Source organism: Limanda limanda, chromosome 20 (genome assembly GCF_963576545.1).
Source record: "Limanda limanda chromosome 20, fLimLim1.1, whole genome shotgun sequence".
In the NCBI taxonomy this organism is placed as follows: Eukaryota; Metazoa; Chordata; class Actinopteri; order Pleuronectiformes; family Pleuronectidae; genus Limanda; species Limanda limanda.
The window spans coordinates 16,352,202-16,377,203 of record NC_083655.1 but is presented as its reverse complement, the minus strand read 5'-3'; the positions used below and the strand labels follow the sequence as shown (position 1 = coordinate 16,377,203).

At 43.3% G+C, this 25,002-nt stretch overlaps 1 protein-coding gene across 5 annotated transcripts; it reads right to left on the bottom strand.

Moving 5' to 3' along the window:
• Positions 1–2,044: 2,044 nt before the first annotated feature.
• On the bottom strand, positions 2,045–24,539 carry pfkpa (phosphofructokinase, platelet a). 5 transcript variants are annotated; one of them, XM_061093932.1, is made up of 23 exons: positions 24,330–24,539; positions 21,122–21,195; positions 20,257–20,334; positions 19,888–20,077; positions 18,929–19,094; positions 18,390–18,434; positions 18,177–18,285; positions 16,625–16,720; positions 15,812–15,904; positions 15,187–15,312; positions 14,317–14,381; positions 13,989–14,058; positions 13,023–13,169; positions 11,757–11,827; positions 11,570–11,657; positions 10,563–10,715; positions 9,230–9,382; positions 7,198–7,362; positions 7,036–7,097; positions 6,556–6,667; positions 4,848–4,947; positions 3,665–3,770; positions 2,045–2,580 (listed from the first exon to the last, which is right to left on the bottom strand). In XM_061093932.1, the coding sequence occupies exons 1-23, from the start codon at positions 24,421–24,423 to the stop codon at positions 2,424–2,426; spliced, it is 2,520 nt and encodes an 839-aa protein (XP_060949915.1). In that variant the 5' UTR covers positions 24,424–24,539; the 3' UTR covers positions 2,045–2,423. The 5 variants fall into 5 exon arrangements, with proteins under 5 accessions (XP_060949915.1, XP_060949910.1, XP_060949912.1 ...); XM_061093927.1 differs by lacking the exons at positions 9,230–9,382; positions 16,625–16,720 and adding an exon at positions 17,860–17,955; XM_061093929.1 differs by lacking the exons at positions 10,563–10,715; positions 16,625–16,720 and adding an exon at positions 17,860–17,955.
• Positions 24,540–25,002: the final 463 nt, after the last annotated feature.

Genomic DNA, 25,002 nt, shown 5'->3' with positions numbered 1-25,002 from the left:
TGTCATACATGTGTGATTCATTTGGTTTAAAAAAATACATATATTGCTTTCTCGATCTTCAGCCAGCCAGGATTTATTGGCTCTCATTGCCATTGTTATCGCAATACCTATATGCAGTCGTCTGTTTCAACATCGCCGGTTCTTCACGACTTATTACAGGCGCCACAATTTTTCCAGCCACTGTGGTTTATTAGAAGTGAAAATGGACTGCGTGTGTGAGAGAGTGGAGAATGTGCTTTTAATCTGAAAAGGTCAAAGTTGGCGAGCTATTCTGGAGATTCAGAGCGTGAAGCTGGGGCCTTGTGCGAAGACTATGTAAAATTAAATGAAGACAAAGTTCGGGAGCGTGCGGTGTGCGAACCTTTGATGAGAATCCGGACCCTTAATTTGCAGCCTTTAATCAGTCCAATGAGATCACATGTGAGTCTAAAGGTGGGGGGGAGGGGGAGTGAAATGGTGATTAGTATTGATTACCAATGTGCATGTGACCCTGCAGTCGCCCCCTGCATTCTTAAATCAACCCAAATTATTGGATTTACTAATTTCATGCTCGGAGAGAAGTAGCCGGCGAACATGGAAATGCCTCCACAATGAGCGGCGCTCCCACCGGGGGGGCCGAGGAAATTGCAGCGACGGGTAAAACGTTGAGTCCTTCTCTGCAGAAAGCCGCTTTAAGTCGGGGGTGATAATTATTCTGGCGGGGTCTAAGGGGAGTAGAGGTGATTCAGGTAGTGTTCTTCCCTCAAATTACGCTTCACGCCAGGATGCCGTCGCCGAGCGATGGCCTCGGCCTGGATGTATATGCATGTAATTACTTAGAGTTAAGGAAGAAAAGAGGTCCATTTAGGCAGGAAAAAAAGACACCCAATTACATGTATACACAATTAATATGCCCGTGGGAAATAGACATTTTCCTTCAAATGATAAGATTAATTCCTAATTATGGCCACACACTGTTAATCTACTTTAGCACTGAACCACAATGCAGTGAACGTGTGAGAGGCAGGAGCGGACAGCCAGTGATGGAGGGAATGCGTGTCATTGTGGACCCGGTGAACCCGGGAAACACAGGGAGGCGACGGTGCTCTGCCGCCATCTGCTGGCTCTGATGCAGAATATGAAAAAAAAACCACGGCGTCTGGGAGAAACAACTGATTCACTCTGATCCTGTTTTTCTCGATTAAAACTATTCTCAACCACAGTTAAATTATTTGGATCTGCACCATATTGCACACACTCACAAATATTAGTCCCCTTATTTGATGAATATTGTAAAAGACAGTCAATCTCGCAAGAGAGTAAAAAAATCTTTCCTGGATCCACACCAAACATTTACTGAATTATTTTTTGGCCCATTTCCATTACGTTTAATGGAAAACTGTTCAGTTGTTTGTGTGATCTTGAACATAACCCTCCTGGTGAAGGTAAAGCTGCATATGTACGTCCTGCACTCATATCTGACTGCTTCGGGTTTAGTGATGAGAAAATCCAAAATGGAAATGATCTTCCTTTTGGTATTTCACTCCCTCCAGCTCTTGAGACGGCCAGGTGCTCAGGCTCTGGATGAACTGCCCTTTCCCTTATTCTTCTATCACCCTCACATATTGTTTCAAAGTTCAAAAAATCTGTAAATACGAGTTGATGATATTGTCCCAGTGTGGAAGAAGATGATCTTACGCTGTAAATGAGATGTTCAGTGATTGAATAGGTTGATAAATGAATCAAGAGAAATAAATCCAAGGACACGACTCAGCAGGTTACACTGTCTGGTTTTAATCTGTGGGAAACATTATTCTCTGACACATCTATCTTGTTGGTGCAGTTTGACAGACAGCTACTCAGTACAGCAGTGCCGACAATTAATATATATATACCCATGATTACAAGCAAAATAATAACAATGTTAAAAAGATAAATATTAGTTTCTGTGTGAATCGCAGCACGCCGTTCTCTAGACATGTAACAGTAAGTGGACTGCGTCAGTCAGACTGAATATACAGAGCGTCAAACTGGTTCTAGGCAGACACACACACCCACACACACACACACACACACACACACACACACACACTGGTTTGTACAGCAGATACAGTGTCGGTTCTGTCCTCATGCAACTGGAGACAGGGAAAGTGCAATTTGCTAACAACGCTGACACTAAACATCCACGGCAACAAGGACACACAAGTGCACGGCAGGGCAGGTGTGTGTACAGCGTGTCCGAGCTCACACGTGTGTGTGTCTATAAGAAGCGCTGCAGAGCCTACAGAGTGAAGGGAAAGGACACACACGGGAATTGAACATGGTTGGTTGTGCTAACTGGAGCTCTTTCACGACACGCACACTGACGCCCACACACACACACACACTCACTCTTACACACAGACCACACATCGCAGACCCCTAGTGCAGCGCGGGGGGGCCTTTCACATTGCTACTGAAGCGTCCGACTCTTTGGGACGGTTGCGTACGACGTGCTCCAGCTGACCGGAGTCCGAGACGTCGTAGCTCGTCTTGTACTTGGCCAAGATCTTCATGAGGGGACGCAGCTTCAGCCACCACTGCTCCTTGGGGATCCTGTGGCTGGGGGCAAATAAAGGAAACCTCATTACTGGGGTCTTAACTCTAACAGATGTAATGTCTCTTCTGACTGCTGGAGGGCAGTAAAGAGATCGGTTCAGAGTCCTGCTCGAGTCCATTTTTGGAAACCAATAACCCCCCTGCACATTTCTGTTTAAGTCAAATCCATATCCCCCCCAAATTCGTTACCATGTGACCTGTAACCCGACCTCTCTCCTGTCATCAAACACACATGCTACATACACAGCCACCCACATCTAATGGTACCAGTGGGAACCCAGTGCAGGACTCTGCATCATCATGTCATATTAGACCAGTGTTCAAATTGGCATTTACAATTACTGCAGTAAATGAGGTCTCCAACAATGTTTTTCCATCAAATAATCTGCTGTTTATTTTCTGAATAAATTAGAGTTAGAAAACAGTGAAAATTAGCACAGTTCAGAGCTGAGGAGCACGACGCAGTTAATAGGACTTGTTGATAGACTTGTGTTGACTAAAAGACTAATCACTTAGGCTCAAACATAAATAGGAATAATTTGCATACTAATTTTCCCACAGTCGTCCTGGTTTTGGCTCCACAGTCAAGAAAACAATGGTAAAATGCCAATGCGTCTTCATCATTATCCATTTTATCACCTTGATCACTCACTGCCTGAAGTTTCTTTACTGTATCATATGTATGCTGCTGTGAAATCCCTTCTGATGTGTATTTAAAGATGGACGAAGCATCATTGCTTCATCCAAATATGGAGAAATGTAGCCAAAATAAGTAATTAAAACCTAAAACTTGAAATGTACTCTGATCTTTTTAGTTTGGTCGATGTCCCATTTACAAACATGGAGGAGGTGGTTTATGACCTATACTGCAGCCAGCCACCAGTCGGCGATCTACAAGTTTTGGCGGCAAATTTGGGATCGGTCATGTCATTTATATTTATATACAGCAACAAATTCATAAATGTGAGTTTTGTCACTAGCTTAAGTTCAGAAGTTTGCTTTTGTTTCACTTAAAGATTTATGGAAACTAAAGACACTCTAGCGTGTGCTCTACAGTGACTTTAAGTGCAGTGAGTGTGATACATACACAAAGTCAGTGTCGCCCTTGAGTTGCACGACCGGCTGGAAGACCAGAGCCCTGCGACGCATCCCCAGCAGACAGCAGGTGTCCTCAGTGTTGGCGAACACTCGGCCTGGAGGGAGACACAGGAGCACTTAGTGGTGGAGGCAGGAGCAGGAACGGGTTTTAGATCTCCTCTCGCAAACATACAGGACACAGACTTAACATGTACAGTGTGTGGGGGGTGAGGGGGGATGTACAGCGTGATGATGACTCGTTCCTCTAGTTAGCGGCTACCACGAAGACTGTGAGGATAACTGTTGCGTAAGGATCTACATGGGGACTACAGCCGGGAGGTGCAACTGATAAAATGGAAAGGTTGAGAAGGTGATGACACCGGCCCTGTTCAGACATGGTAGTAACATCTGTCCTGAGAGATCAGATCTCAAGTTCTCTGATCTCACAGCTCTAGGTTCATCTGTTCACACTCGGTAATAAAACACAGTTGAGCTTCCAGATGGCTCCAGACGTGTGTGCGAGTGTTGACGCAAGCAAGAGGAGCCACACATGTGGAGGCGTATTATACTTCCAGTTGTGAACAAACGGACTTAGAGCTGAACACTTGTGGTTGGACCGGTCTGAACAGGGCCACAAACTGTCACTACACATAAGCGAACTAAAGCGACAAAAAGTGCCACAGAAACACAAAGAAATGTGGGGCAGAGCAGGACAAAGATGGATTCTGCATCGTAGCTGCACCCCACATGTGCCTGGACAGGCTGTGTGCTTCCTCCAGGTGTGGCAGGGAGGCGGTGGGAATGACAGACAGGGACATGGAGCTAAATATGGAAGATGCAGATGGTCATGGAGCCAACATGGAAACAAGAACAAAGATTTACCTTCATCTTATGTCATCCATGTGTTTGGGATATAGACATAAAAAACAAAGAGGAGTTTCGACTTTAATTGTCGTCTTTATACATATACAGTGCGTAACTGTTTATCAGATGTATCACATCATATATCCATCAGAAAAGTAGATTCCCATTAAACTGTTGGGTATAAATGATCAATAATTGACATAACATCATAACAGACTGACTCCATGACAGATCCGTCTAAAGTTCTGCTTCACTGGGCACGTCTCTGCAGGGAGGAGGAGGGGTCAGCTACCACCACTCGTTTGACTCCAGAGGAGTGTGAACTCTACCTTGTCTGAACGTCTCCACCAGCTTCTTGGTGATCCACTGCATCGCCTTGGCAGAGATCTTTGTCCCGAAGTTACGGTCGAACGGAGACGGGGCTCCTCCCTTCGAAAAGAAGTCAAGAGGTATCACTCAACCACACAGTGCAACATGAAGACAACACTGAATATCTTATATTAATAAACTCAGAATTTCCACCCATTCTTCTGTGTCCTGCATCTGTGTTGATATTTTAATGTTTGCCATTTATTTATGTATCTTACACTAAATACTTTTGTGTAATTTCCTTTATCTTTTTACATATTCTTAAGTAAATAAGTTGTTGGTCCTGCTGTGTTTGTTTTTGCTCCTGAAATCCCCAAATCTACATCTCTAAATCTTTATTTGTTCTTTTCTGTATCTCATTAATTTCTGCAGACGCAACCTATTCCCCCCCGGGGCAAGGTGGTGTTTGTTTCTGAACGCACAAAGCCGGAATAAAACAAAGCACGCAGAGCTTTTGTTTGTATGAAAAAGCCATTTTGTTTTAATTATGTCTTTTAGATTGTTTCTCAGTCCTTAGATAAATACTTCAACCACACCCCTTTTATATTCAGTTAAGTTTCCTTAGTCATAGAAAACAATGAACGTTGTTGTCTAAGAATAGACTCATTTTAAGTCTCAACTAAAATTAGTCAAACTGCGGCAGCATTAGCAAATCCAGTACAGTCTAACATAATCAAAAACAATACAACACAACACTATGACTAGTCTTTATAATAGATTAATATCAGGCAGCGGTCACAAGGGAGAAATTCCTCTACCAGGACGGAGAGTGTCTGTAACAAGCACATCTGTCCTAATGCTGTGCGATGCTACTGCATAATGTTCTGCCACTGCCTACAGAGTTGTCTGAATATTGCTTTTACATCGATGTAATGTTACATCTTAATGTAAGGTAACCTTCCTTCCTGTGTGGTGCCTTCAGGTGTCTCCTCAGGTTTGTGTTTTTCTTCCCAGTGGATTTTTTAAAGCTGCCGATTTTCTCTCTTGACAAAACTAAACCTTCACTTTTTCCCTCATGTATATTTGAAGTGGGTCAAAATGTAAACCTGTCAAGTTATTTTCCCTTCACTGTATGTTATAACATTTCTTACAACCATAGTGTGTAAGCGCATGGGCTGGATCCAGTCTAGCAATGTTGTCAATGTGTTCATGTTGCAATGAAGAGAAAAGTGCAGCATGACAAATGTATGTTCTGTTGAAATGAGGTTCAGTGTGTAAGATTTAGGTGAAAGGGTTCTATTGGCAGAAAATATAAAGTAATCCTAGTGATGTTTCCACTAGTATTTCATCTAAATTGCTAAAATTGTTGTTTTCTCTAACCCAGAATGGACCCTTTATATTTTAATACTATATATTTACATCGGGAGGTCCTCTCTACGGAGGCCGCCATGTTTTTTACAGCAGCCCAGACGGGACAAACTAAACACCTTTTGTGTTACTATGAAAACTGAGGGATACCACAGGTTCTCTTTCATGTTTGGAAGGGCAGATGGAGGTGAGGGGTATTCAGCTGCAACATGCAACCTCACCACTAGATATCACTAAAACCTACACACTAAAACTTTGATGCTAGTCTAGATACAAATATGGAAAACTCATTATTAAGTGATGCTAAGTCTGGAAGAATTGTTTTGTGTACAGAATGGTAACCAGTATGTTGAGGCCTACCTGCTGCATGTGACCCAGCACATTCTTCCTGCAGTCAAACACTCCCTTCCCTTCTTCAGAGTACAGCTGGTAGATGAAGTCTGTAGTGTAGTTCTCGTTACTGTTCTCATTCCTAGAAACATAAAATACAACAACTATATGAGTCTACAGGCACCCATTCAAAAGCATCCTGGAGGTTCTCTACATACACATCATTTATGTACTTTATTACATCATCAGCTGATTACATCAGTGTTGGATCTGTTCATTATTAAATACAAGCTGCTCTGCTCTGAAAACACAACATGTTCAATGATGTGCAGCAGCTGTTTGTGTTGTCCTGAAACAGTTGTCACTTATTATTATAAATCACTTAAGAGGTGAGGCTGTGAAATTTACAATGACTGTCTATCTATAATCTATAAATTGGAGATTATTTATTTATATACAGTATATCTTACATTATTCACTACATTTACTATCACGATATAATTTTCTTACCTGAGGACCAGTCCTCTTTGAATGCTCGTCTTCATTTTCTCTGTCAGATGCTCAACATTGGCCTGTGGGGAGAAACAGTACACGTTTGCAATGCTGACCAGTAGATGGCACTGCTTCAGTGTGAGAGTTCATGTGTGTGTGCTACAGCAGAGAGTCAGTCACCTGCAGGTCTCTGATGTCAAATGGCTCCTCATAGATGTAGGCAGCGTCTGCTCCAGCAGCCAGGCCTCCGACACTGGCCAGGTAGCCACAGTAGCCTCCCATGGTCTCAATGATGAACACCCGTCTCTTGGTCCCACTGGCCGACTGCTTGATGCGGTCACAAGTCTGACGTGTGCAAACAAGCTCACGATGTTAGTATATGTTAAGTTATCACTTCAAGCTGATCATTGTTAGGCTTTAGTGTAAATGTTCAAGCTACCTCCGGTTAAATGTCTGTCATGTTTAAGATAAGAAAGTGTCAAGAAACTCATATCAAGCAGGCAAAGATTGGCAGTCATAGTAAAGTTAACGTAACACATTCCACATGGAAGAACAACGACAATACTTGTTTCAATGCCAACATGCTTATTCATCAAATGGCACAACAGTCAACTCGCAACATTTCAACATTTCAGGCAGATTCAGGCTAAAACACTGCTTTCACCAGTTAGAGACTGGGGTCCTGCATAAGGATGAGAGAGCACATCAAATGGTAAACTGGAGATTTACAGGTAAATTGAGAAACACTTAAAATCATGTGTAAAGAAGGAAACTATAACTTCTATATAATCTGGCATTACAACTATATTTGGATCGCCCAGTGCTAATAATCAGTTTAATATCAGGTGTCTGTTATGGCAGTAAAATGTCCACAGTTTCAGCTGTTGCAGCAGAGTTTAAGGGGCACTCCAGCTACTTAGTAGAAATTAGGAACGTCTAACCTCAATAAGAGGTTCAGATATCCTGACTTTGAGGTTCCAAAAACACTGGATCCGTCATTTCCCATAATGCAGCTTAATGGCATCCTTTCTTCGACTCTAATCTGAAAAATTTGTTCCCGACTGAGAAAATTCAAATGAACATCTAAAGTCAGAACAACAACTCAGAAAGCTGGCGGAAAATTTGTTGTCGGTGTCATCACTAATAAACCAATGAACTGAATTTAATTTGTCAAATATAACACCTTTTTTAAGGTGCGAATGTTTAGAATTCTTTATATGCCTGTCACATCCTGTTACTTTGCTGTTCATTATTGTTTATATGTTGGAAAAAGCTGTCCAGGTATTGTTTAAACACTCTCGTCTTCACAACTAAGTTAATGGGACCTTCTGAGGAGCATGTGAATACACAGTCCATTTGTCTTATAAGTACCCAAATCTCTCAAAGCCTCGTGTTTGTGTTGACGTTTTTCTGATTTTCTCATAGGATTAAGGCCGGCCAGAACAATAGGCGGAGTATTGTTTTTTGTCGAAGTCGGCTCTTCTTCGTGTGTGGCACGAAGAAGAGCAGTTTAGTTACATCGCCACGGCGGCTCCTTAGAGCCTTTTTCTGGCGGACAAATCCGCCGGTCAGTGACAGCTTATACTAGTGGTCATAGTTTTGGATCTCTTCTGCCAAGTGCTCTTCTATTTGGTCCATATTCGTCTAAATCTTCCGTGGTTTTCGCCGGTATTATCGGGCATGAACCGGAAATGCGACTCCGGAAATGATGTAGTTAGCAGACCAATCACAGCCTTGCAAGCTACGTGACGCTTGCGGAGCTTTGCCGTCTAGTTAGAAAAATTGGGCGACGCACGTAAGCACGTAAGAAGGGATACGTAAGTACTTAAGGGGCCCGGAAGGGCTCTTATGCTTCCGGGCCCGTGAAAACGCAGAAGCATGCGCCGGCCTTTAGTCATAGTCCTCATGACGAGCTCACTCAGCTTCATGTTTAAAATTTATGGAGTGCCCCCTGTTGAAAAGTACATATATTTAGTGTTTGGGTTATCCCTAAACTTGAGGGTAGTGTTAGAAGTGTAGTTAGGACTAGCTATGAATTGGGATAAAGTTAGAGAGAGGTTGTGGGACATTTTACTGCACTTTTAAAAAAGTCTGTTGATTGTAAGCTCTGCACAGATACTTGAGGTCGTGTGTCATTTTCATCCTCTCTGCGTAAGCAATCATGAACAAAGCGCTAAGAAGCTGTGTGCTGGTGGCGTTTTGAATGCCTTACCTCCACGATGGCATTGAGGGCTGTGTCTGCCCCGATACTTAGATCTGTGCCCGGTACATTGTTACTTATGGTGGCAGGCAGCATACACATCGGGATGCATAACTCCTCATGGGTAGCGCGAGCCTCATACAGCTGCAGCAGACTCTCAAACGCCTGAAGCGGCATATATGAAAACGCATTAGAGCCTCTACTGAGAGAGAGAGGTGGGGGTGAGCCTCTCTCAGTTTGCTAGAGAGTATCCTGCCATTCCGGCTCTTTCCGTGTGATAGCAGCTATGGCTTCCCTTTGGCAGAGAGACAGATGTACGAGTACAGAGATGAAAAATGGGAAGAAGAGAGAGAAAGAGTACAAGGACAGTGATTGAGATACAGTAGACGAGGGGGGAAGACAGACAGGAAAAGATGGAGGAAGATGAGAGGTTGTTGTTGAGCCTCGGCGGCTCGATGCAGTGACAATGAACAGGGCAACCACATGACATCAGCCATATCTGCTGTGACAGTGTGTTATATGCAGGCAGGCAGGACAAGCACTGATCGAGTCAGCACACACAGGAAGAGGAGGAAATCAAGAAGACTGGTCGAGCCAAGATTCAGGCTCAGGGAGGATTTTCTGTTTAAATTCCCACTGGTGTTACTGAGTTAAATTTGTTAGTTTGAATAAAGCTTAAAACAAAACAGCAAGAACAAAGCTGTTTTGTTTTCATATCTATTATTATTCACTAATAAAGTCAAATTTGTGATGTTAATGAATCATCAGTCTAGACGCTTTAATGTAAATGCTAGTCCATATTAGCAGGCTGTTAGTTTGTGTTATGTAGCTGTGCAGTATATGTACGATAATTAGACAACATCACAACTTTATGCTCCACTCATCTTGAGGTTAATGATGTGGCAGGACACAAACACACAGTCAGGGAGAAGGGCAGGCAGAGCAAACATGGCAGCCATGACACATGTGCACCTCACAGCATGCCTCCATTTTGCCGTTCGCTTACTTACCTGACTGGGAAGGGAGCGGCGGCTTTACCTTTACCAGCCAAGCCTCACAGGACAGACATGTCTTTCTACGCTGAATGAATTGTGTTTTTAGAGAAACTTGTTTATCAGATGTAGCCGACAGATGCCATGGTCACAGGAAATTCTTCCAAGTGATCCAGAGTGATTGGAAGAAAGCAGTTTCTCTCTTTTTTTTAACTCTGCCTGGTTGGCTATGTGATCGTGTTGTTGGAATCAGAGTTTGTCTGCTTAAGTGCATGTGTGAGTGTGTGCTTGCTTTATATGCATCTGTGTGCTGTAGGAATCAACTATTCTTGTTGCCGGACCCCATCACTTACAGTAGTGATGGCGTTCAGAGCCGTGTCAGCGCCGATGCTGAGGTCTGAGCCCGGCACATTGTTGGAGACTGTGGCTGGGACCATGACCATGGGCACACAGAACTCGTCATATTTCCCGCGCGCCGTTAACAATTCCAGCAGTGACAGGAAGGCCTGCAGGGCAGAGCCGAGGGCTTTAGTGTGTGTGGGGATGGAACCTCAGCAGGTTGGGTTTAGTTTGAGAGGTGCTACTTGCAGGCACAAGGAAGGAAGGAAGGAAGGGGAGAGACAAGAGTGGAGCGTGCCAAGGGGAGGAGCCAAGTCTATCACAACGGACAGCAGCGAAACAGACAGGTACAACTCCACACACACACACAAACGTACACACTCTCAGAAACATACACACACGCACACACACAAACATATACACTCTCAGACACATACACACACATCCGTACATACAGATGAAAGTAATTTACTTGCATACATCACAGGAATATTAAAGCTGGTGGGCGTCTAAATGGGAGAGCGTGAAATGACTGGAAAAAAACAGCTGATCCATTTCCAAATACAATTAAATTATGATATTATTATTTATAGTTCAATTACAATGTAGGGTGACTTTTTAATAATAATAATGCATAAGCCTTAAGTTCAGGATCATATTTTCTCTCCACACATTTATATCTAAGGCACTGAAAATCAATACTGAACCAACTTTATAATGCAGCTACTCTCATTAACTCTACTGAAGCATGGCTACGCATGACTATGTATGGAGCCATATGGTGATGAGCTGACATTAAATGGGACAACACTGATATGACAGGATCAACACTGTTAACATCAAAATACATATATGTAAATACAGTAAATATAAATCTTTTAACTGTATACTGTTAGCATTCATTCTAACTTCTAACATAATGTATATCTTATTTGAACTAGTGACATTAATTCAAAACTCAAGAGCTAATAAGCTTATGGATAAAGAGAATCTAACTTTTTAATTAAAATTAGAAACGTACCTCGAATCCACCAATTATGAGCAATGCATTAATGTTGTTCTTTCTCATCTGCTCAGCAATTTTGTCAACATGCTTTGCAGGGAGAGTTCTGAAGACACAAACAAAAAGAGAAGGAACAAGGTTATTATTTATCAGATAATCATTTTTTAATTTAATGATCAGATCTATGCACAGCTGAAAATGTTACCTTTTGGTTCCCAGTAGGGATCCACCCTGTCCCGTCCATCCTCCAACATCAGCCCATTTAATCTCCCTGATCTGTGGGGAACAAAACACCAATGTGGAATCTAACACGTCTTGTTGAACCTAATAACATAATTCCATAACATTTTATTTCCTTTATTTACTCTCACTATCCATGTCTGAGTGATGCTGAAACCTGAAGTTAAAGGAAACAACAATCTATAAGCATTACAATTAAGGAATACTACACCATGGTTTGTTTCTATGTTCCTGTTGGTCAATTTCTCACAAACCTCTGAACACAAAGTTTTGTGTGAGCTACAGTTCTGTATTTTCTAACACATCGTCCTGGGGTCTGAGTGCAGAGATTGCGCGGATGTGAGTTAATTTTCTGGACACTCTCTCACGTATGAAACAGAGGAAGTGGAGCAGTGAGATCACAAAGGTGTGCAGCAGAGAGTTCCAAAGCACTGAAGTATAGAAATGCATTACTCTCACTCATCTAATCTCCTAAGGGGTTAGTTCAGCTCTGTCTGATTTCAGCTGGCAGGGACACACACAGTGCGTTGAACTAACCAGTGATACAGGAAACATTTTAATGAAGATAAATGTTGAGATTGTTTTATAAACTACTCATCTTTAAGGACATATATATGGAATAAGGGGATTTAGGATTTCTCACTGGGAGAGGCTCACAAAAGGATACAAGGAGTGGAAAACCAGTTATGCCAGATAAAGTGCAGCAAAATAGTCTCAGTTGACAGCCCACATTACAGCTTTACACAATACACTTCCCTTCACACACACCTACTACTGTCTGCTTTTACCCTTTTGTTCAAAACAAAACACTCCCTCCATGTCAGTTTTAGAAAAGGAGGGGGGGGGGGTCGTCCCACTTAATCACTCCAAAAGCCTTTTAATCATAACACTCTGCTGCCCTCTGTCTATTCACTGTAGTACTGCATGAGCTTCGGCTGAGCAGGGACTAAATGTGGGAAATTGGTTTACATCAATCTGGGGAGATTATCCTTTTTGTTTCCCTCATTATTCTTCATTCAGGGAGCTACCAGTGATTGTGTGATGCCTGCCTCTCATCAAGCTAAGCCAATTCTCCTATTCTCTTTTGATTAAAGTGTGACAGTAATACACATCATTATATTTAAGCTGTAACAGTTACATTTTGATTATTAACGGATGTGCGACTACCCTGGAAGATTGTAATAGCAATAGTAGAGTGTAAGTGCCAGTAAATCAGTACTGGAGTACCCACCTGTCCCTTAGATAATCCTTCGAACCCATCGCTGACGGCGAACATCTTGTGCCCCTCAGAGATGCCCACCCTGACAGCCGAACGCACCGCAGCATTCATGCCCGCCGCAGGGGCACCGACATTCAGCACTGCCACGTTGAAGTTGCTCTGGAACATGTGAAATGTGATGTAGATGGTTTTTATCTTTGCGAGACATGGAGTATATTTCAGATTTTGTTATTCACGCTCTGCAGAGTGAATCAATAAACGAATCCTGGTCTGCACTCGGCTACACGCTGCGCCTGCTGTGGTCCTTATCGCAGATGCAGCGGGAGCCAACCCCTGAGGCGAGCTCTACAGCATGGAGTCTGCCCCGCTGACTCCACACCTCACTGATCCTCAGTGGGAGCCGCCTCCTCCAGAGCCACAGCAGCCGGCTAAAGCGGCTCCCGACAGGGTTGAACAAGTCATCCCTCAGCGGGGGGGGGATTCGGGGACCAGGTGTCATCTGATATCACTGAGGCAACCTGGGCCCCATATGAAGAGACCAGTGACTACAGTTATATTCTTCACAGCAAATACACTGTGGATGTCACCAGACTAATAACAAGTCATCTTATTTTTTCTATTGAGTGCCAGGAAATAACTGATACTGTCTGACAGATGCTAGCATCACAAGCATGCTGTAGTAAACCTCTTTGCAGAAGTCTTCTTTTGACAAAGACATCTGAAAATAGCAATAGCACGGAACAACATGGCTGCAGTTGTCGAGTCATTATTTGTCGGAAGATACTCGGGACAGAGCGATCAAATATTTAACGTCTCAGTGTCTCAGGGAGGCTCATTCGACTCCATGAAAACAACCTGCACAACAACCCCCACGCCAGGCACAGTGGAGGCTCCTGGTGTGTCTGGGACATTTGACGGCTCCTAGCACACACATAAACACACAGTTTGTAAATGTCACTGTGACATGAGGTGACTTACAATTGGCAGTTCAGATTCTGGTTTACGATGAGCCAGAAGTTTGTACGTCTTCAAGTTGTTTTCAAAACTCCTGCAATAAAACACAGGACACTAGGTATGTTCACACAAATGCACGGATTAGTTTCCATCTTCAAGATTCATGTTAGCCAACAAATAGCAATGCTTTTTGAATCGTCTGCATCCCTAAAACAAGTCTGGTGGTGTTTCTAAAATAGCACCTGTCTGCAGCTTAATGTCTACAGGGAGCAACATCAAACTGATATCTTGATCTTGAGTGAAGTGATGGCTTAGGGATATCGGATTGGTCGCAGCAGGATGACAGTCGTACCTGCCCCGAAGCTTTACAGCCTCCTCAAACCGCTTCTCGTCCATGGCCTTCTGGACCTCCTGAGTCTGAGAGAAAACAGTGTTTTCATTTTGAAATCAGCATTAAGTCATTCATATCCTGCCCTGTTTTGTTTATATCTGTGAAATAAGTGATATTAGGGTGATTATTACGAGCATAACAATTGGTGCATGTAAGACAAAATGTCTTTGTAGTGTGCAAAGAAAAGTAGTATGTAACCTTGTTTTGACCGATTATGAAACTGAAGTCTATCTGCCCTTTAGAGCCAGATGAGCCATGTGCGTTTCAAGCCTGAGTTTGTCAGCTTTGTTGGTTTTTAATAAATTATCACTAACCCAATGATTAACAATGAAAGCCAGATGTTTAAGCTATCTTTTTTAGGTTGTTTTTAAACAACGCGTAGGTTTTAGATTTTGTTTTTATTCTGCGCTTAGTTCTTAATGGGTTAATTATAAAAACAACAGAAAACAGAGGAAACATTTTCTCCCTAGTTCTGTCACAGTCCAATCAAGAGAGCAAGTATACCAAGAGAGATCCTTTTGTGCGTTTCTGTGGTGATGGGCTTCTATTACATCATCACCATCATCATGCGGGCATTCATTGTCAATCCTGCCAAATGCTTTGTGTAATAATTAACCAGACCCACCAGCCTCTCCAGTGTCCAACAATGCAACTCTCTTGTGAACGTTAGTGGCACTCCAGACCCAATGGGCTGTGCGGTTTGTAATCATTACTTAAGCTCCTCCAACCTCGTCCCCATTGACTGTGAGTCGTTCCTGAGTGCTTGCGTTGATATTTAAATGTGTGTGTTTGTGTGTGTCTGCCCTGTCTCCAGCCCAGTCCATTACTTACCATCTGCACACACTCCATCAGAGGCAGACGCACCGATTGGTTCCCACACAGAGACACCACACAGGCTGGCGTGTTGGCTGTGGTCTCTAGCAGGGCAAAAACAGCCTCCACACCCATACGACTGGCCTGTGTGAGCAAACACACACACAATTAAATAAAAATGCATTATCCTAAATTTCTCCCTTATATGCATCACCACAGAAAATTCAGTTTTGAGCTTCAGTTTTGAGCTTGTTTGAAGTAAACCTAAAGGGACGAGCTGCTCACTGCCTGTGATGCAGCGCTGCACATGCTGAGCCATAAATCTGTTAATGTACTTAACCTAAAACCTGGAGCCATTTCTCTTCAGACACACAGGATTAGGAAGGAAATGCTCTGGACAGCTGAACCTTTCCCAACAAACACCTCAAATGAAGAGCTCACAGGTAATGTCTGCATTAGCTTTAATGTTAACCATATATAACTTCTCTAATAAATGCTACAGAGATCAAAATGAACATTGTAGGCAATGTTTTTTGAAAAATGACTCAGACCCACTGAAAAGTGATTAATGGAATATCAGAATAGTTAAATATTAACTATCTCTACCATTAATGTACACTTTGAATTGAAGTGGTGCACGTACCAGGATTCGGTCAAAAGCAGATGGGGTCCCTCCTCTCTGCACGTGCCCCAGAATTGTCACTCGCGTGTCGAAGCCCAAACATTTGACGACAAGCTGGGAGGTTGAAACATACAGGTCTTAGCAGTGATCATGGAAACTTGTGATATTAATCCTTTCATTCTACCGCACCCTTAATGTGAAATGATACTATTGCATCTCAAGCATATTTATAAAACAGCTTAAGCTAAAATGAATGTACATGCAAAACTCCATAAACACATCACACACTGAAACACCAACATCACAGAAAAGCTGAAGAAAAGGGGAAGCACAGGCAAGCCATTCTAATTTTTCAGTCATGTTAATAGGGGGCTGTCAGCTTGTGCTGCGTATTACACGGGGTCCAAGGCAGGAAGTGCTTAATTTTAAAAGAAATACTCAGTACTGAAAGATGAAAATAAAATACTTTACAAATGAAGGACAGTTAGTGGAAGGTAGTAAAATACAGTGAAAACCTCTGTGAGCAGATTTACAGTTAACGTGTGTGAAAAAGTATTCAACAAACTATGTGTGAAGCTTTTTATAAATACATGACATTTGAGCATACAAATGTCTGGGGGTGAGACTAGGTGAGGGTGTCCACTCAGGGCCTGACAGCGGGAGCAGTAGTATGGTGAAAGCCGTCTTACCAAACTAGTGTGTCTGACAGAGCATTCCAGAAACAACAGCAACAGAGTCAAAGCCACACCAGGGCAGCAGTACAGTGGTAGAGGTCATACAGGCGGCAGTCTGAGCTTGAACTGGCCACACTCGCACACAACGCTCCGTACTTACATCCTTAATATAGTCAGTGGTAATGGGCTTGTTGCTATGATCAATCGCCCCTTCGGCTACAATTATGATATTCAGCCTTTTCATCCCTGCTCGGTTCTACAAGGAGTTGGGGGAGGGGGATTGGTGGAGAGACAACATGACAGAAAAATTGAGACTGTGGCTGTGACGCAGGCTTTCAGAAGCACAGGAGGGCCCTGACGATGCCGACAGCCCCGGGAGCTGCAAACAGATACCTCTCAGGACAAAAGCTGCCATGTCAGCGCGGCTTGTGTTTGCACTTTGTAATCAGCAGTGTTCAGCAGGCCTTATTTCCTGTCATCACTGTGTTATCAAAGGCCTTGTTTAGAGCATTTTAAGCCGAGTTCCCACTACACGACTTTCAGAGCCGTCGGATCGCTGTGCGGCTCACACTACACGACTGACTGGTGGGGGGGTAACACACTCACAATCTAACACCACTGGTCTCCAAACTACGTTAAAGGTTTAATGTGTAGAATTTAGTGACATCTAGTGGTGAGGTGGCATTTTGCAGCTGAATAGCCCTCACCTCACCCTCCCTTTGAAAGAGAACCTGTGGTAGCCTCCAGTTGTCATAACAACTCAAAAGGTGTGTCGTTTGTCCAGTTGGGCTTACTGTAAGAAACATGGCTGCCTCCGTAGAGCGGAACCACTCCAGATGTAAGTATAAATTATTCAAATATAAAGGGTCATTTTGAGGGCAAAGAAATTAACAATTTGTACAATTTAGATAAAACACAAGTGAAAACATCACTATGATCTTTTATATTAAATTTCTGCCAATAGATCCCTTTCACCTAATTCATACTGAACCTTTAACTACCCCAATTACAGACATGTGCCGTGTAAAGAAACAGGGTGCACCTCAACACAACATTTACCTTCAATCAGTATTGCACTCTGATTGACAAGAGTTGCAATTTGGAAATCTAATCGCTTCTTTGAAGAGTTCACACATAGCGGCTGCCTATTGAGTTCAAATCGGGGGCTGTTGTCACCCACTTGCAAAACTCGTCTGTGAATGTCAATTCGGGCTGAAAATCATGTAGTGTAAACAAGGCTTTACCGGAGGGAAGATTTGTTTTTTCCACTCACAACAACATCCTGTTAAAAGTTAAACTATTTAAGAATGTTTTGGGCTGTTTAGGTTGAGCTGTTTTCCATCAGTCGGGTCTCCATGCTTCTGGCTTCCCCTTTCTTTACATTCAGGTACTCACTTCCTTGACATAACTAGAGGTTATAGGCTTCCCGTGTCTGTCTTGGGATCCCTCTGCAACTATTATTATGTTCAGCCTTGTGCCTCTGGAACGGGTCTGTATCGTAGATTGTATTTACAACCCAGAAAAAAATAGCACAGTAAGACACCAGACAACTGAGACTTAACACTTTCCTCCACATCTGTCTTCTCTGATCCGGATTTACTCCTTGGAGATAAACAGAACACTGGAAAGTTAAACAATTAGCATCCAGCGTGGAGGCTGATACAATACGGTTCACTGGGTTTACTGTGGGGAGATCAGTGAGATGGGGTTACCGCAGACAGTTTCTGACACATCTTGTCCTCCCAGCCGTCCTCTGGGGGCATCTCCGGGATCAACACCCAGTCTGCCCCACAAGCGAGGGCGCTCACCAAGGCCAGGTAGCTGCGATAGAAAAAAAACACACAGACAGAACAGTGTGTTTTATAAACAGAGGTGATAAGAGAATTATAGTTTTCACATAAAGTTTGTATGAAATCCACTCTTACCCACAGTGTCTTCCCATGACCTCCAACACAAATGTCCTCTGGTGACTGAAAGACAAGAGCAGAAAATATCACAGTTTTTGGTTACGGAGGAATGTAACTAAAGGGTAGATGTGCTCAGGAAAATGCATTTGACTGATGACGACAAATGGAGAAGAATCCAGCCTATATGTGGTGAAATATTCCACTGCAATACTTTTCATTACCATACATGGCCATGTATTTGTCTGACCTTAATGTATGTGGTAAGACGAGTGGAAAAAGTCAATTCACTTCTATTCCCAGACCCAGAAATAGCCACAGGGAACATGCCTGACATGCCGTCAGTGAAGAGAATGTTTTCTTTAGCTTCTTTTTTTTCCTCCAGATACAACATGGCCTTAAATTGGATTAAGAGTGGTGAGCAGCTAAATATGTTGCACAGATGTCCATGTTTATCCTGACATTTTCCCAACAGGCTCTGACACAGTCATGGACTTTGCACTGTTGCTGATGGCCTCCCCACATTTAATGATACACCTGCTCTGCCTCCACCACCTCACCTCTGTGCAGTTGTCATGATTGCGTCCACCACCTCTATGATTCTGTGCAAAGCCGAGTCTGTGCCGATTGTCATGTCAGTGCCGCAGAAGTCGTTATCGATGGAGCCGACCATTCCCACGATGTGGAGGGCGGAGTACTTCTGAACAGCTTCGTCCTCGATCAGACCTAAAACAATCAGCAGGTTATTTTACAGTACGGATTTGTTTTGAAAGAAACATCAATGATTTATATCATAAACCTCTTCTGAATATTTGACTGGACGTTATTTTTTACTGTCAGGAATTAAAGGTGGTAAAACCTTGAAACTGTCACATATCTCCGACAGAAGGTCATATTAAGCATCTCCATTATAACTTACAGTAATTATTTTTATAAAAAAATATAGAATGTAAATGGGAAGTATCTACTAATGAGAAGGAGTTAGGGTTGTTTGAACATTTTCAGAAGTCGTATATAATTTGAATGTTAAAAAATGTATTTCTATTGATTTTATGAATGTGTTTGGTCTGCATCTCGACCTCAGCCTTGCTGGTTTACGTCAAAATGATTATTAACGGATCATTTCCACTAATCTATACATAATTCATTGAGAATATCGGACGTGATGTTCCCTTGATATTGATATAAATAGACAGGAGCCTTGAATCTCTAAAGGACCAGCATGATGCACCATAGTAATGATAGGTTCAGTTTTATGAAAAGTTAAAAAATATCATTTGAATATAATAAGGGAATACATTCAAATGGGATTAAAGAGGAAGATTAACAGCCCTAGAAAGAGTTTGAAAAGGAACTGTTTCTATCATCAGCCAGAATGAGAAAAGAGAAGAAAAATAAGTGACAAAAAAGCCTTTTCCTTTTAACTATACCTCTATATATTAAGTATTAATACTGTCAGGTTTTGTATTGTCAGGTAAGAAACTAGCATCAAGGAGGGGCCTTCATCTTTCCTCTGTACCTTGGCCAACCAGCTCCGACAGCAGTCCACTCCATTCCTCCCTAAAGAGGTTGGCTCCGGTCAAACTGCCGTCTCCTCCGATCACACAGAGGTTGGTGATGCCGTACTGCACCAGGTTGTGAGCAGCCTTCAGCCGTCCCTCATGAGTGCGAAACTCTTTGCAGCGGGCGCTGCCAATAACTGTCCCACCCTTGGGGAAGACAAGTGGGAACAATGATAAGCGATGACCTTTCTACCCACAAAAATAGCCTCCTGTTTTAGGGACATGACCAGCATATTCCTCTTAAACCGAAGAAGGAGCAACTGTTTCTGTGGCCCCGGCAGTAACTGCATTAGATGTGTGGAATGCTGCCCATGATAATTACTCACCACTTGTAGCATGCTGGAAACACTTTCCCATGTGGCTTCCTTTATGTTCTCCCCACCGTCCACCATACCCTGATATCCCTGATTCAGGAAAAAAAAACAGAACAACAGGATAAGCTTCCTGGTGAATAAACAAATCAAACACTTGAGACGACCTTGAGGCAAACAGCTGGAGTCGTGTGCAGTGTGCACTCTAAACTGCAGCACAAGTATTTCGACTGCATGCAAGATCATACAGTACAAACAGTATGGGTCATTTGGAAACTCAATAAATACATGTGGATGACTAATGTTTGGCCCATCCTCGATGTCCTGAATCATGCAATAGAACACCCAGAGTACTGTGGTGCCCGAGTGGGAGGGGGCGTTTCACATAAGGCCTCATGTCATGTTATGTAACAACACTGTGAGCGAGCAGGACCACAACATTCACAGATGTGCTGGGATCACAGGATGCCCAAGCACCAACGCTCCTCTAACATCTGCTACATCCCTGTTTATACATATCATGCATATAGACTGAGAAACTTCTGTTCATAATGTGTAATAAAAGGGACTAGATGTCCTGTCATGAGATGTAGTAATTTACATCTTTGACTTTCATCAGGCACCTTTAATACACGTTTGTACTTCACAATTGAGTGATGAGCAAAAACTGTCAAAACACATACAAATGCAGACAATGAAATATAGAATACATCTTAAAATCTCCAGCAATAAAACTATATTTTTTAAAGTGCAATAAAATGGGTTACAAACACAAAATAAATAAATAATATTAAGGGTGAGAAGGTCGTCAGGTAGAGTTTTGCAGCAGCTTGGAGCACCAACTGGCATTAATAATGATCATTTTAAAGTATGGGCTCACCTCATGAATGAAATAAACTTTTGCACCCACGTACAACCCCATTCGAACGACAGCACGAACAGCAGCATTCATCCCTGAAAGACAGAGAATTAAATGTCAAAAAATCTGAACCATAAAACAAGCACAGTGCTGTGATGAGCAGGGTAAGTAGCTGAGGTGTGGGGAGAGAAACAACCACATGGCTTTCAGCTACAGCAGATACTTGATTTACATGGCTGTTCCAGTTTATTTCACCTCTGTCACAGAGTCTGTCACTGCAGTTGTAAAACTTTATCTCCCTCACCTTAAGTATTTAGGTGTCTAGAATGTGTTAGTGTGTGTAGAAGCAAAGGCTGAGTGTGTGTTTATTCTGTTAATCTGTGGCTGGGACACTTTTTATTTCTCACCACAGCAGCACACAGCCATTTTTGGTCAAAAGTACTTCCTGCTGCTTTGGCCTCTCATTAACTCTGTGGCTAGTGCCAGTAAACCCAGCGACCACTGAGATCCGTGACTTGAATGTCAATGGCTTAAAGACTGACATAGAGAGAGAATAGTAGATAATGCTTTACCCACAACAGGCATGCTGGAACTTGGCTGAGTGAAGGCGAAATAAACAACAGAAGAAAGGACTGTTTCTTTTCTCTTTAGCTCGTAAGGCAGCCAAGTATTGCTGTAACCAAGCAACATGCTTGAAGACCATCGGGGCAGTGGGAAATACATTATTAAAGAATTAGACAGCGAAAATCTCTGTGGTAGAGTATACAGGAAGGTAAAATAAGCATGGTCTTTACATGTGAAGTTACAGAACCAGCTATTCACCAAACTGCCAAGTGCAACAGCACGTGACCTACTGCCGTGTTGCATAACTAACTGCATTCAACTGAACAGCAAATTCAGCAAAGACAGAGGAAACTTGATCTGAATGGGAGAAGAGAAACCAAGCTTTAATTATCGTATAAGAGGATGAAAGTCCTTATCGAAGCAGACAACCACAAAGTTTGTCCGTCTCATTCTGCATGACTGACACGTTCTCCTGCCTGAGTGATCCTGAAGGACTAAAGCCAAGGCTACACAATACCCTGTGACACTGGCGTTCAGCTCCTGTCATGCATGCCACCACCTCATTGGTCTCCTGTGGGGCCAACTCTATGGGCTCTTTCTTTTCTTCTATGTGCATGCATATTGTAATGGAACTTTTCTGGCAGCAGCTGATGTCTTTTGCAGAAGAGTTTAATGTGGACTTGATGCATCAAGGAGACCAGAAGGTGGAACAATATACAAATGCCAACAGAGTAACATGAGCAATTGTCACCCCGCCAAGTCTGAAGATGTCTCACAAAGCATTCCAGGATATCTTCCTCTACTTGCGTCACAAAATAGTTGGAGTTTGGTGCCTCTCTGTCTCGGGCATCTGAACTAGATACGAAAGTCCAAAGACACTACAAAGTACTGCTAGTTGGCCCCATTATCTATAACCTCACCTTGGGTCTTGCTGGGAGAAATGGGAGTAGGTGTACAATGAGGTATGATCTATTATCATAATGGTATTGTGTATATGTAATGTGTGAGGATGGTCAAACATTCCTCAACACATATGTCTGTTAACAGTGAATCCTCAACCTAAAACCATCACAGATGGATTCATTTCTCCTGAGCCAAAGGAAAGCTATGACTCCCGGTCACATGCAGAAAACTCCATGAGGTGCAAAATGTAAACTTATGTGAACTTCAATGGGGTTTATTTAAAGGAAGACATTTTGACATGTCACAGTTGGATTTAGTAGTTGTAAAGTAACAACGTGTGTCCAAATTGAACTGACTCATTGTAACTCGGCCTTGACTTCCATGGATAGTGGAACAGAACAGATCCATTATTAATGGGATCAGTTATACTGCTGCTTTTCTGACATCGAGGCTGAATAGCTCTTTAAGCACATAATCTCTACAACAGATTCTACATGTGAGTGAACAGAATCTGTGGGCGAGGGATAAGAGGTTGGGGCCGAAAGGATTCAGGTCCGTTTCTAGTTCGACCAATCCCATTTGAGCCCAATGTGATGAGCTAGATAGGCAGAACACATTCACCACAATGCATCTCCTGTCAACTTTGTCTGCATTCATGTGCAGATAACTGTTGAAGACGACCCAAAACATAAAGCAACATAAAAGAAAACTGTGAACTGTGTAAGTAAAGACTGGGCCTGGATATCCGCTGTCTACACTGGAAGTGTGCCAAAATATGGGATGTTGCCCCCAGGAGCTAATTCATTGTCAGGTGATGGCCAATGGACTTAAAGTGCTTTATTCTGCAGTGTTACAGCAGCAATAGTTAGAAAGAAAATAATAATAACAAAACAATAAAATATGGCAAAAAATTGGAGTACTAGTATAAAAGTAGGAGGGAAATAATGAAAAGTAATAACACAAAATACTATGGAGGGATCTGTCTGAATTGGCGTGGTGCTGTGTGATCAGGACTGTTTTAGATATAAACTTTAAACCAGAACTCCTCTGTGCCTGAATGAACTGTAGTAGCACATTAAAAACACACGTTCAACACTTTGATCACCACTTCTGGATTTTCACATCCATAGCACAGCTCGCGTTGCACGGAGATGACACGATTACATCGCTTTCAAACCTGCAGAGCTTCCTTCTATGGAGATTACCCCTCATCAGATTATAACGCGCTTCATGTGGCGTTAGGAGGCGTGGAGCTGTCACCACATGACCACGGCTTCCTGCTCTGACGACACGTTGTATGCGGATCATCACGTACACAGGATGCGGGCACCATCCCACCACTGGCCCGGTCCCCCCTCCCCTGGATCTCACCCGCACTATCCCGCAATGCAACTCAACCGGACAGGGGGTTTATTAAATGACAGCTCCTGCTCCTCCACCGTGATGCAGTGATTAATACTAGCATGTGACAGCTTGGCTCGGCCCGGCTCGGCTTGGCTCGACCTTGGCAGACCTCTGAGCTGCTGTCACGCTGCACAGCGACACACAAAAAGAAGAAGCCCCAAACTCAGTGACAAGGGGGGGGGGGGGGGATGCTGTTAGCTAGCAGGGAGCTAGCATGCTAACCCGCGGGCTTCCTGGGTTGATGGTGCATGGAAGCGTTACCGAGCTCCCCCCCTCCCTGCTCCGGGTGTTATTAGAGACAACGGACAGGCCCGGGAACCAGCCGTGTGCCCCCCCCAGTGTGTCCGGACACTTTTACCTTGAGCATCTCCCCCGCTCGTCAGCACCGCGATGGACTTGCCCGCTCCCGACAGGTTCTCGAAGAAGATCTTCTTGGTGTCCGGCTGCGCCATTTCCACGGTCAGCGTGTCCCAGCTCCTCCTTGATTAAAAAACGACACAACAGACCGACACCAGTGAGAACGTGTGCTGTGGTGATGAAGGGCACCGGTCGTCCGCCCCCTCTTCCTCTGCTCTCTCTCTCTTCCTCTCTGTTCCGCATCCAAGCGTCTATTTGCACGCAGAGACTGTGCAGAGCGGGACTGACCTTGGAACGGACCAATGGGAGCTCGGTATAAGTGGCCCGGCTTTTGTTTTGAACCAATGGGGTGATGGGAAGAGGATTTGTGGGCGGGACGTCATCCTCTTTATCAGATGAAGTTGAAGGGTATAAACCAGGATCCGAAAGAAAGTTGATCTGACTAGAGCTCTGTGTAGAGAACAAGGGAAAGGAAACAGTTACACACACACTGCTACTGTGACACAACGATGGGATGACCGTGTTGCAGCAATTTACATGTGACAGAATCTATTAAAGCTGCAAGCAGCAATAAAAAGCCCTCAGATCTTTGTGCATGTGGAGGCCAGAGCAGGTGCCACTGTGGAAATGATTCAGAAGCAGGGCCGGGTCTAGGCAGGGGCAAGAGGGGGCCT

Bases quoted from the DNA above. Each gene is read 5' to 3' on its own strand.
- pfkpa (XM_061093932.1), bottom strand. From the start codon at position 24,423: ATGGCGCAGCCGGACACCAAGAAGATCTTCTTCGAGAACCTGTCGGGA. The intron at 20,078-20,256 runs GTGAGTAATTAT...GTCTTCCCCAAG, and splicing joins TTTCCAGCATGCTACAAGTG to GGTGGGACAGTTATTGGCAG. The intron at 10,716-11,569 runs GTACGTTTCTAA...TCTGCCCTGCAG, and splicing joins TCATAATTGGTGGATTCGAG to GCCTTCCTGTCACTGCTGGA.